The sequence below is a fragment of the Camellia sinensis genome, chromosome 3, assembly GCF_055761805.1.
Source record: "Camellia sinensis isolate YWXY chromosome 3, ASM5576180v1, whole genome shotgun sequence".
NCBI lineage: Eukaryota > Viridiplantae > Streptophyta > Magnoliopsida > Ericales > Theaceae > Camellia > Camellia sinensis.
Window position 1 is genome coordinate 84,260,122 of NC_138963.1, and position 12,981 is coordinate 84,273,102.

The 12,981-nt window shown below is 39.0% G+C and overlaps 1 protein-coding gene across 1 annotated transcript; it reads right to left on the reverse strand.

Moving 5' to 3' along the window:
* Positions 1 to 8,918: 8,918 nt before the first annotated feature.
* On the reverse strand, positions 8,919 to 11,721 carry LOC114283048 (galacturonosyltransferase 8-like). The gene is made up of 3 exons (XM_028225875.2): positions 11,356 to 11,721; positions 10,007 to 11,254; positions 8,919 to 9,511 (listed from the first exon to the last, which is right to left on the reverse strand). Exons 1-3 carry the CDS (start codon positions 11,548 to 11,550, stop codon positions 9,236 to 9,238), a joined length of 1,719 nt encoding a protein of 572 aa, XP_028081676.2. The 5' UTR covers positions 11,551 to 11,721; the 3' UTR covers positions 8,919 to 9,235.
* Between the last annotated feature and the right edge of the window lie 1,260 nt (positions 11,722 to 12,981).

Sequence of the window (12,981 nt, forward strand, 5' to 3'; positions counted from 1 at the left end):
CGCGCCATCCTCCAAACAAGTTGGGTTGATCTAATACATATTTTCCTGCTTCTTATCGTACTTTTTTATCTGTTATTCACTCTTTTTTAGAACCTCAATCTTACAAGGAGGCCTGTCAGGATCCTCATTAGGTTCAAGCTATGAAAGATGAGTTGTCTACTTCATATAAAACTAGCACTTGAGAGTTGGTTTCTTTGCCTACTGATAAGAATTTGATTGGTTGCAAATAAGTCTACAAAGTCAAGACTCATTCTGATGGTTCTCTTGAGCACTACAAAGCTCGTCTGGTCGCCAAAGGTTTCTTACAGGAGTATGGTATCGATTATGAGCAGACCTCTGCTCCTGTTGCCAAGATGACTAATGTCTGTACTTTGATCCCTGCCACTGTTGTTCGGTTTTCACCTCTTTATCAGATGGATGTTAAAAATGCTTTTCTTAATGACCATCTCACTAAGGAGGTTTACATGCGTCCTCCCTCTGGCCTTCACCATTCCTCTAGACAAGTTTGTTGCCTTCGGCGTGCTCTGTATCGTTTGAAGCAATCTTCTCGTGCTTGGTATGATCGCTTTCAACTGCTATTACTGAGCTTGGGTTTCATCCTTGTGTCCAAGACTCTGCTTTATTTCTTCTGCACACCTCTACTGGATTTGTTGCGTTATTACTGTATGTGGATGATATGATCATGACTGATTCTGACTCTTCTGCTATATCTAACGTCAAGCAGCATCTTTTCCGCACCTTTGAGATGAAGGATTTGGGCCCACTGCGGTATTTTCTTGGTATTGAGGTAGTTTCTTCTCCCAATGGCTACTTTCTCTCTCAGGCCAAGTATGCCAATGAGGTTATTCATCGTGCCTGTCTTACTGACACTAAGATTTCTAATACCCCTATTAAGCTTAATGTAAAGCTCAACACTACTGATATGGTTCTTCTAGATGATCCTACTCTATATCGAGAGCTCGTGGGTTGATTAGTCTATCTAACAGTTACTCATCCTGATCTTGCCTATGTTGTTCATGTGGTTAGCTAGTTTGTCTCTGCTCCTCGCTCCACACATTGGGCTGCCTTGGTTCGGATTCTTCGCTATCTCTGAGATACTATATTTCAGGATTTAGCCTCCGTTTGGGAAGTGGGTTGGCTTTTTGGCTTTTTGACTTTTTTAGCTATTTTAGCCTGGGCTAAAAAGCTTGGTTTGGGAAGAATTTTTTGGCTTTTTTGCTTTTTTTGTGAGAGAATAGTGTAATGATTATGGGTTGGATGTGATGTTTTATTTGTTGTGGCTAAAATAGCCTATTTTATCTTTTGTGGCTAAAATAGCCCCAAACCTCCTTGCCAAACGAAGCCTACTATTGTCCTCTACTTCCTCTCTAGATTTGGTGGCCTATGCTGATTCTGATTGGGTTGGTGATGTTACTAATCGCAAGTCCACGTCTGGTTTCTGTATGTTTCTTGGCGATTCCTTGATCTCTTGAAAAAGCAAGAAACAAACTGTTGTTGCTCGCTCTACTGCCGAAGCCGAGTATCGTGCTATGGCTCATGCTACTGCTAAAGTTGTCTGGCTTCGTTGTCTTCTCTCTGATTTGGGTGTCCCTCAGTCTTCTCCGACCTCCCTCTATTGTGACAACCGCAGTGCTATTCAGATTGCACATAACATTGTCTTCCATGAGCGGACCAAGCACATTGAGATTGATTGTCACTTATTCGTCAACATTTGCAGTCTAGCTCTATCTCGCTTCATTTCGTCTCTTCGGCTCTGCAGCTTGCTGACTTCTTTAGCAGGACTCACACCACTGCTCGGTTCAATTTCTTCTTGGCAAACTCTCAGTGTTTTCTGTCAAAACACCTTGAGTTTGAGCAGGGGTGTGAGAATAATATTAGTATAGTTTATATTATGTGAATATTGTTTCCTATTTATGATTGGTTTAGGTTTATTTGTTTCCTATTTAGGATTGGTTTAGGTTTATTCTTATTTCCTATTTAGGATTAATTTAGGTTTATTCTTGTTTCCTATTTAGGATTAATTTAGGTTTATTCTTGTTTCCTATTTAGGATTAGGTCTAGAATTGCTATATATATCAGATGTACACATTGTATTAAAACACAATTGAATATACAGTTTTATTTAGAAAGTTGACACTCCATATATTTTAATATCTTCCATATCTTCTGATATTTTTGACAATATAATCTTATCTCCAACATTCTACACCTTATTGTGCCCAAGGCAATGGCCACACAGAATCTACCAACAAGGTTTTGAAGGGTATAATTGAGAGAATACCAACCAACTAACCAAACCAAGCCTTAAGTCCCAAAATGAGTTCGGATACATGAATCCTTCTTCTCTACTCGACTCTATCAAATCTCATTTGGTTAGTCAAATTAAAGAGTATCTCTATTTACTACACTAGCCCACGTCAATCTAGGTCTGCCCCTTCCCCTAACATTTCCATCTGTTGTCACTATATCGCGTCTCTTCACTACCGCCTCTGTTGGTCTCCGTTGTATATGACTAAACCATCTCAATCAATTCTTTCTCAACTTATCTTCTATTGGTGTTACTCTCATCCATTCACGAATATACTTATTCATAACTCTATTTTTTCTAATCTTGCCACATATCCATATTAGCATCCTCATCTCAACAACACTCATCTTATTTACATGTTTCTTAGTTGCCCGACATTCCGTCCCATACAACATCGCTAATTTAATAGCCATTTTATAGAAATTTCATTTTAGTCTAATAGGTACTCATTTATCGTACAGTACCTCAAAAGCCCTCCTCCACTTAAGCCACCCCACCTTAATTCTATGGACCACATCTGCTCCAATCTCCCCAACCATTATGATAATCGATCCTAAATAACGAAAAATGTTTACTCTTAGGTAATTCTTGGTTCTCAATTTTCACTTCTCCTCTGTTTCCATTGTTATTGTTACTAAAATTACACTCCATTGTTACTGTTACTAAAATTACACTCCATGTACTCTGTCTTAATTCTGTTTATCTTGAATCCTTTAAATTCAAGTGCTTCTCTCTAAATCTCCAACTTAGTGTCAAGTCCTTCTCTATTCTCATCCACTAACATGATATCATCTACAAAAAGGATACACCACGGCACATCATTCTGAATATTTCTCGTTAACTCATCCATAACTAAACCAGAAAGATAAGGATTTAAGGTTGATCCTTAGTATAACCCCACAATAATTAGAAATTCAATTGTCTCTCTAGCCGGTGATTTAATAGTAGTCACTACACCTTCATACATATCCTTTATCACATCAATGTAACTTTTTGACACCCCTTTCTTCTCTAACACCTACCTGATTATATCCCGAGATACTCTATCATATGTTTTCTCAAAATCAATAAAAACCATAAGAATGTCTCTTTTCTTCTCCCTATATTTTTCTATTGCTCTCTTCAAAAGATAAATCGCTTCTATTGTTGACTTACCAAGCATAAATCTAAATTAATTCTTTGATAGCTTTGTTACATCTCGCAATTGACGTTCCATCACTCTCTCCCACGCTGTCATTATATGACACATCAGCTTGATTCCTCTATAGTTGTAGCAATTCTGGACATCTCCTTTATTCTTATAGATTGACACTAAAATACTCTTCCTCCACTTCTCTGGCATTTTTCTAGTCAATAATTTCTTGTTAAATAACCTAATCAACCAAGTAACCCCCTTCTCACCCGAACATTTCTAAGCTTCAATAGGGATATTATCGGATCCTAAAGCCTTATTCGATTTTATCTTCTTAAATGTAATCTCCACTTCAAAGTTTCTAATCCTGCGATAGAATATGTAGTCTTAGTTGTCCTTATTACTGGCTACTTCCTTTCCTTTTGACATTCCTCCACGTTTCTCATTCACTACTTCTCAAAATAGTTCTTCGACCTCTCTTTAATCTCTTCATCCTTCATCAACACCTTAAAGTTCTCACTCTTGATGCACTTAATCTGATTAAAATCTCTTATTTTCCTCTCTTATCTTAGCAAGTTTGTATATACTCTTCTCTCCCTCCTTATTATCTAATCTAGTGTATAGGTCATCATAGGCTTCAACTTAGCCTCTCTTACTACTTTTTTGATCTCCTTATTCACCAATCTGTAGCTCAAGGTTTGTCTCAGTTCTCTCCTTCTGCCACTTTTTAAAACACTTTTTTTTAATCTTTACTACAGCTTGAACCTCATCCATCCACCACCAAGTATCTTTAGAGTTAGGGCCCTTTATTTTCAACTCTCCAAGGACTTCCCTTGAGATTTTCCTCTTACAATTGGCCATTGATTTGCACGCAATGTTAGCATTATCTTCCAAGTCCCAAGTACATTCTTCATCCATTGTATTCTTAAATATTTCTAGTTTATCCCCTTTTGGGTGCCTTTGAATTCTAGCTGTTAGGTCATTAAATAGTGAATGCCTCCTCCTTTGGATTAATACCTTGTTGCCACTATCTGAAACAAGTAACTCAAAAAAATATATATAATTAATATATATATTGATGATCCACGTGATCTTGTCCCTATTAACTACGGATTTGATCAAATCAAATCATCACCATATTGCAACCTACTCCCCAAATCTGCCACCATTTGAATTTTGCTAATGGTACCCACTTTTAGTCACCAAAAGGACACGTGGCAGTCATTGGGCTGTCATTTTCGATACAAACATTCCCCCCCCCCCTTCAAGCTTTATTCTTGAACAAAGGATGGGGCTTGATTGGATTTGTGCCTATCTTCCTACCGCCAAAATCTCCTCCTTATTTGTACTAATTAATTAGGATCCTTCATCATTTCTGGTGGCAGATTCTGAACAATTTAAAATTCAAAATTGATTCTTCAATTCCTTGAACCTATCAACCCCTTATAAGTACGCAAAGGCTTGCCATTTTTTCTACTTTCTTTTTCTACACAGTCCTCTTCTCCCTCTCTAAAGTTTCTGAAATTCCAAGACTTGTGAATCCATGGCAACAAAAAGGTTCTCTTCCGCCTCCAAAGACTCCAACAGTGTGGGCAACACCATCACAAAGCTCATTGCCGACAACAAATCTTCTTCATTCTTAGGTTACCCTATCTCAATTCCTTCTTTTCTCACATCGTTAGCCCAACAACAACATGGCCTTGGGCCATCCCTCCAAGCTCCATATCCTCCTTTTCTGAAAGTATACTATCCTTCTCTTGAAAGACACCTTCCCTTTGCTTCTGAGATCGTGCCTGAGTGGGAGAAATATCATAGCAACACCCCTATTAGGCTCTGGCCTGTTACGCTGCTCTGGCCTTTTGTTACGCTGCCATATGTTGAATGGCTTAACTGTAGTGCCACTGCTAGGAATGGCAACGGGGCAGGACAGGCCAGGGATCACACTCCCCGTCTCCAATCCCCGACGGTGGAAATTCCCCCGTCCCCTGCCCCGATCCCCGACGAGGAACCTATATCCGCCCCCGCCCCCGACAGAGCAGCGTAACAAAAGGCCTGAGTGGAAGAAATATCATAGCAACACCCCTATTAGGCTCTGGCCTGTTACGCTGCTCTGGCCTTTTGTTACGCTGCCATATGTTGAATGGCTTAACTGTAGTGCCACTGCTAGGAATGGCAACGGGGCAAGACAGGCTAGGGATCACACTCCCCGTCTCCAATCCCCGACGGTGGAAATTCCCCCGTCCCCTGCCCCTGTCCCGATCCCCGACGAGGAACCTATATCCGCCCCCGCCCCCACCCTCGCCCCCTAACGGGGATCAGGTTTCCCCGACTCCAAAAATTCCCCGGCCAAAAAAAAAATTAGATCCAACAAATCTGTTCATCATCGACAACAACAACAGCAGCGTAGAGAGAGAGATATGTTCATCATTATCATACAAATTTGTTCATCATCATCATCATCATCATCACCATTAACAGATTTGTTGAGCTCAAATGTAAAAAAAAGAAGTAAAAAAAAATCAGATCTAACAAATCTGTTCATCATCAACAACATAGAAAGAGAGATCTGTTCATCATCATCATCATCAACAACATAGAGAGAGAGAGAGATCTAATGCTCAAATCTAATATATATATATATATAATAAATCGAGAGAGAGGGAAAATTCCAAATCTAGGGTGAAGGCTGTGGCAGAGATCGGCGAAGCTTGGCCTCACCATCGGATGGTGTCACTGCCGAATCAACGAAGCTTGGTCAGATGGTGTCACTGCAACTGCCGTAAACAGTGGTGATGGTGGCGGTGATTCGACAAGCTTGGCCTCACCACCGTTGGAGAAGAAAAAGAGATAGTGGAGTTGTGGTGGCTCAATCGGCGGTCGGAGATAGTGATGGAGGTCGAGGAAAGTGAACTCAGATCTCAGCGGTGATGGGAGGAGGGAGATCGGCAGTGATGGGAGGATGGAGATCAGCGGAGGGTTTTAGAGAGAGAGAGAGAGATGAAAGGCGGTGATGAGTGAGTGTGAGGTGCACAGTGCTTGTGAGTGAAAGGGTTGATTTATACATATATATATAGAGGGGTAAAATGGTAATTTTACTTCGGGAAATTTGGGGACGGGGAGGGAGACAGGCCGGGGCTTGAACACTAATCACCGTCCCCGCCCCGAAACTGATTGGGAATTTAATTTCGAATACCATCCCCATCCCTACGGGGGTATTTTTCAGGAAAAAATCGTTCTAATCGAGGTCAAGGGATCGGGTCTCTGTCGGGACGGGTTCAAATTGCCATCCCTAGCCACTGCCAAAGGCAATCTCTAGAAGAAAACTGGTACTTACGATCTGGTTATGCTAAGTCGTTCCATATAGAAGCTAGACAAAGGCCACCTCCTTGCTGCGAGTCAGTTTTGGTCAGTCTCCACGAACTCTTCCACTCTCGTTTTGGTATGATGGCTCCCACTATCCAAAGACTTAGGGAAGCTTAAGGGGGACAGTGTTTGTACCGAAAATGATAGCCCAATGAGAGGCTGCCACATGTCCTTTTGGTGACTAAAAGTGGATAATAATAGCAAAGTCCAAATGGTGGCAGATTTGGGAAATAGGTTGCAATCATAGTGATGATTTGATTTGATCAAATCCCTAGTTAATAGGGACAAGATTACGTGGAGCATCAATATATATATATATTCTTGAATTAATTGCTTCTGATAGTAGCCACATAGCATTAATCCAAAGGAGGCATCCACTATTTAATGATCCAATAGCTAGAATTCAAGGGTAAATTACCAATAGGTCCTACTTTTGGAACTTATTACGCATTAAGTCTTATTGATAGTGATAAATTTATTAGTCTCCCTTATTTTTATGAATAAATTTACAATAATAAATTTATCAATCAGGGCTTGTAAGTAAATAAGTCCAGTTAATATGACTAATTGGCAAGTGTCCTAGAATTCAAAGGCACCCAACGACTCCTACATTTAAGGTGCCTCTTTGGCTAAGCAAGGGACAAGTGTCACTCATCCAAAAGCCCTATCCTCCACCCATCGGTCCAAATTGAAAGAGGATTTAGTCAGCCCTATTATTGCGGATCACTCCAACAACTTGCTGAGAAGGAGGCTGGTGGGACAGATGGCAGAACAAGAGGCACTCTAGCAGCTCACTATCTAGAGTTAGTGGAGATCATCTAGGAGGAAGTTGCTGATTTCCAAGAGGCAGCTCACGATTTTCAGGAGAACTAAGCCTCTATAAATAGTCCATTTGAAGATGAAGCAAACTCCACCCAACCAATCAATCAATCAACTACATTAAACAACATTAGTGCTTTTTAGCCCTAGTCTAGCGTAGTTTAGCTCTTGAAAAGCATCTTTGCCATAATTGAACCCTAGTTTTTGACATCAGTGTCATGTTAGTGTTTTTTGGCCATCATTGGCATTGTTTTGAGGCTTAAATCGTGTTCACATTCCATTTGTAACTCAATTTTATGTTTTTCAAACTTGTTCTTGCACTTTTGTATGTTCAATCCGCTTGAATATATAAAATTGGTATTTTTCATGTTTATTTCCTTATGCCTATCTGTCTTCTTGACTTTTCAAACTCTTAGGAGATTTTAAGTCCTCTTCATTGAGACAAAACAAGAATTAGGAGGTTTTTATCCCCTTGGACCTCACACAATCCCCTATTTTAAAAGTTAGATTTTTTTGCAAACATTTTCATTCACGTACGCATACTTTGCCTTAGCACACCCGCAATCCACTAAATCCTTCTATGTTAGCCAAAATCACATTTTTGTGCAAACATGATAAAGTTTATGATTTTACTTTTTAATATTTATAAAGTTTACCATTAATTTAAAATTAAATTTTCAAACATGCACTAATGTAAAATTACCCCTATTATCAACTACTTCTGCACTACGTTCAAGGGATTTAAATATTTCTTTAATTGAGTGAAACTATTTATTCAAAATGATATCTAAACAATGGCCAAAATTGTCAATAATACCTACAAAATTGATTATTGAATTAGCTTGACACAGACGGTCATGTCACATATGATATTTTATGGTCAGCAGACTAACTGGTTACTGTAGATTGACTAAAGTACATCATTAAAAGGATAATGTTTCTCTTATTTTGCCACTTTACATATCACATCCAACAGAGATCTTTGCTCATTTGAAATAGTTCAAATCAATCTCTAGGCAGACATGAGAGTTCTCAACAACATATAATAACATGTGTTCTGCTTTTATATGGATGAATGCCTGAATCTCCTTCCACAGATTACACAATGGACTGGTGGGTAGTGGAAAACTGTAAAGCATTAAATTGGCATTATTAATACTTCCCTATATAAACAGATTCAAAGGGTAAATAATCTAATTACCACATGCTAAAAGTGCACAAGATGAAAAAATAGAAAATAAGGTGCCTACCAATATGAGGAGCAATCAAAGTTGCTGCAATCACAAAATTGAAATATATTGGAATCATCAGCTCCTTTCATTACCAGTATAGAAGTGTTTTTAATAGAAAGTGTAATGATCCAATAATTTTCCAAAAAATTATTAACATTTAGCCAAGATAATTTAATTGTAAACACATGAACTGAAGCAGAATTACAAACTAATATAGAAAAAGAAGAAAGCTATACGTTTGTAGACATAAAATTACTAGGACACTAAATAAGAACACTAAATTACGTGTAAGGAAAAAGATAAGCCTCACGAAAAAGATGCTTGCAACAGGACTAGCATTGGCAGATCCTCCAAGCATAGGCTTCAGCTCAGAGCATCTGTCTAAAGACCGAAATTGCAGGCCTGGATGTACTCATTATCGTAGTCAACATACTTCGTCCAAAGTGGCCGAAATTGGTTCATGGCAATATCAAGCCATGGTTTCATATTCCCATTGAAGTGCACAACTGCAGCATTGAGAATCTCTTCCATGCCTATGCTTGGATTATAGCCAAGCCCCAGAACATGCCAAGATTTGTCTAGTGGCTTTGTTGTGGAGTAATATGTGATCAGGCCAGGGGGCAATGTCCCCAATTTCCACAAGGTTCTGTTCTCATTCTGCATCAAACACAGCATCTCTAGTCAGTGATAACATAAAATTGATTTAGGAATGAAACAACTAAAATTCCTATAGATAATGCATAATAGAACTGACACACAGTGGAAACATAATTTCAATACATAGCTAGTACCATACTAAAATACCATTTTATGAAAATTTCTCATGAGATGAGCAAGGGTTTTGTGCTTGTGAAGGAGCAAAATATAACCAAATAGTTCATTGGTTCATGACAGTATCAAAAAATTGTGTAACCAGCCAAAAAAAAATCAGATGCCTTGGAATCAACCCAAGGAATTAAAGATTCTTAACAACTAGCAAGGGAGCCAAGAATCGCATGGTATAACCTAACCTAACCAAACCAACCCTTAATCCCATCAAACGGAGTCGACTAATCGTATGGTATAACAAATGAAGGGTTATTACTTATTGCTGCTTAAGTCAGCTATTATTCAAAAAATGAAAAACTAGCTTCCAGAGTAATCCAATCTCACCAGATTCTGCCAGTAGTGATACTGTTCTGTGCACTTCTCCTTTCTCCAAGCATCCAAATCAAAGAAGTTCATCCCATAAGCCCATCCACAAGCTTTTGGACTAAACTTCTCTTTGATCAAAGGGTGTGAGAAATTCATGTACTGTGCATACCGATGGAATGACCCGAAACAAGTCTCAACAGCCCCATTCACCTTTCCTTCCATATCTATCTTCCACAACCCTGTCAGGTCCCTCTGAACAACCACATCATCATCCAAAAACAAGATTCTGTGCAATTTCGGGTACATTTCAGGTAAATAAAACCTCAGATGATTCAGCATCGACAAATACTTGGGGTTCCTAAATTTCAAGTTGTTTGTGTCTTTCGTTGCGTTCTCAAGCTTATTCTCAAAGTAAAACTTCTGCAAGTTTGCAGATTCAAGTTGTCGAAGCACGGGAACGTAAGAAGAATTCAAAAACGTGTAATCCTCCACAGCCTTCACCTCAATGTGAGCTCCATTATAATCCCTCATCTTGAACATAACCTGCATTGCTCCAAGATTCATCTTATCAGTCACAACATGAAACACGTGCTTCCATGGCTCCTTCTGGTTCTTCACCGCAGAATTCACCACAACCGACGCTGCAATAACATTGTCAGAGAAAATTGCATAGTGGAAAAGGCTTGGATCCTCTAACTCAGGAGGCGTCGGCTTCCCTTCGTCCGAGTACTTTTCTGGATGCGCAATACGCTCTTCCATCAATCTCATAGCGAGGCAGTGCAAGCTCTTTGGGATCGATTTCGCAGCAATCAAGCTCGAGAACGCACCTTGCTTCTTGGCCTTCGTTAACTGCTCATTTACTGCAAAAATCGTGTCCTTGAGCTTCTGAATCTTGAGCTGGTTATCGAAAGATTCCTTGGCATCAGAAATCAATTGACGAGTAACCTTGATCCGTTCCTTCACCTCCTTCTCGAACTGCCGAAGCAATGATTCATCAATCGAACTCGCATCGGAGTCAAACAGAGTCCGATACGCAGGTTTGGAGATCAGAGTCGTGTAGTTCCGTGAGAGATCAGCAAAAACCCTAACGAGCTTCGAATTCTCCAGCTTCAGCTTCCGAGCATAGGAAGCATAAGCGAGAACAAGAGAACGGTGATCGTTCGCTTGTTTCGTGATCTGATACAATCGCGGCTTCAAAGGATCAGATTTGAGAGCGAGAACCGATCTCCGTATCGATCCAACGCCATAAGAACCAGAATTGAAACCCTAAATCGAAAACAAAACAGAGTCAGTCTCAGTCAACACATGCGAATTCGAAAAAATAATAATAATAGAGACAGAGAGAGAGAGACAGGAGGAGGAGTTACAAGATTAAGATCGGAAGGATTTGTGGAGGAAGTGAAAAGGAGAGAGAGAGTGAAGAAGAGGAAGACGGCAAAGGCTATGGCGGAGGTGAAAAGCTTGAAGGTGAAAGAAGCAGGGGAGCGAATGAATCCACCGGAAAGGCCATTATTTCGATCAGAGAGTGATCCGCGAGAGCTTCGAAGCGTTGTGTTCACCATTTTTCCAGAGTCTCTGCTCTCGTACTGGGAGTGTGGCGAGTGGGACTCTCTCTCTCTCTCCCTCTCTTGTGTGAGTGAGTGAGCGTGTGTGAGAGAGAGAGAGAGATACGTTGCTGGCAACTAGGCGAATGAAGTGTGAATGCGGACGCGGGGGACGAGAACTCCCTGCCAAATTCAGTTAGAGCTGAATCGAATTTTTTATTAAATTTTAATAAAAAAAATTAATTTTTTCAATTTGATACTATTTGTTTTAACTGTGCATTAAAAGAGAAGTGATCGATTGGTTGGTTGACTAGTAAAGCAAAATTTTTTTTTTTTACATGTTTGAATTTTTTTGACCGGTTTGAACCTACCTATTTGAGAGGGAACCGGTCGATCGGCTAGTTGACCGGTTGGTCTCCTCCAACGGTCACGCACAGTAATTTGGTGAAACTTGTATTCTGTTCTCAGTTTGATGATTTTTTTGTTCAATTCTCATTATAATACTAGTTTTGGTAAAATCGTTGGAGCTCCAAAAAGTGTCTTTTTCACCAAATTTCAAATCTGATGCCAGGTTTGCTGAACCGTTGGAGATGGTCTTAATAATTTAAATCAATAACTATTGATCTAAATTTTTACAGTTATAAGTCTATTTATTCGAGAAATTTTTAAATTGTAATTTTTTAGGGATCTGCCAGAAGCTAATGATAAGAGAAATTGATATCTTAATTTTTGATCTTCTAATTCTTGTATAAGTTCAGTATTGGTTTTGATTTTAATCCAAAGTTTTTTCTTCTAAAGGCATAAAATTTTTTATTTTTAAACTTCTTTATGAACAATATTTCCTTAATATTTCTTCTCGGGTTGCTCTCTTTATATTCTAAAATTCTTTTCTTTGGCAAAATTATTTTTTGGCAATGTTTGTTTTCATTACATGTACTCTCACCTTGAAGCTAAGCCTCGTTCAACATAGTATATTTTTATTTTCTATTCCTTACCTTTCTCTTTCTGCTTACAATTTGCCCTCCAACGCCTAACCAAGGCTCACATGAGCTCTTCAGCTAAGGTCACTCAGTAATAAAATAGAAAACAACAGTACTACGAAGGTGCAAAGCATGTAATATTAATGAGCAAACAAGCATTCCATAAACTTAGTTTTTCCAAAAAGAAAATAAACTTTCAGAATAAAAGAGTTACCATTTTGAAATATTTAAGGAAAAAGAGAAACTACTCACATTTCATATTAATAAGAAATATACTTACAAAAATTATATTACAGACTTTGAAATTCTGAAAGACTTAGTACACTTAGAGGTTTTTTGAGAGGGGTTGGAAATTTTTACAAAGCAGAGTGAAAGGGAATTTTTCATTCTGCTTCTTTCATTGGCATGAATGCCAATTTATACACACGGTTGATAGATACATAGAAGTCTGAAGATTGCAAACAATCCA

What these genes read in the sequence shown, in the direction of transcription:
- LOC114283048 (XM_028225875.2), bottom strand. Translation starts at nt 11,550, where the DNA reads ATGGTGAACACAACGCTTCGAAGCTCTCGCGGATCACTCTCTGATCGA. An exon ending in ATCCTTCCGATCTTAATCTT is followed by an intron (nt 11,255 to 11,355) that starts GTAACTCCTCCT and finishes TTTTCGATTTAG; the next exon opens with GGTTTCAATTCTGGTTCTTA. An exon ending in ATCACTACTGGCAGAATCTG is followed by an intron (nt 9,512 to 10,006) that starts GTGAGATTGGAT and finishes TGTTTGATGCAG; the next exon opens with AATGAGAACAGAACCTTGTG.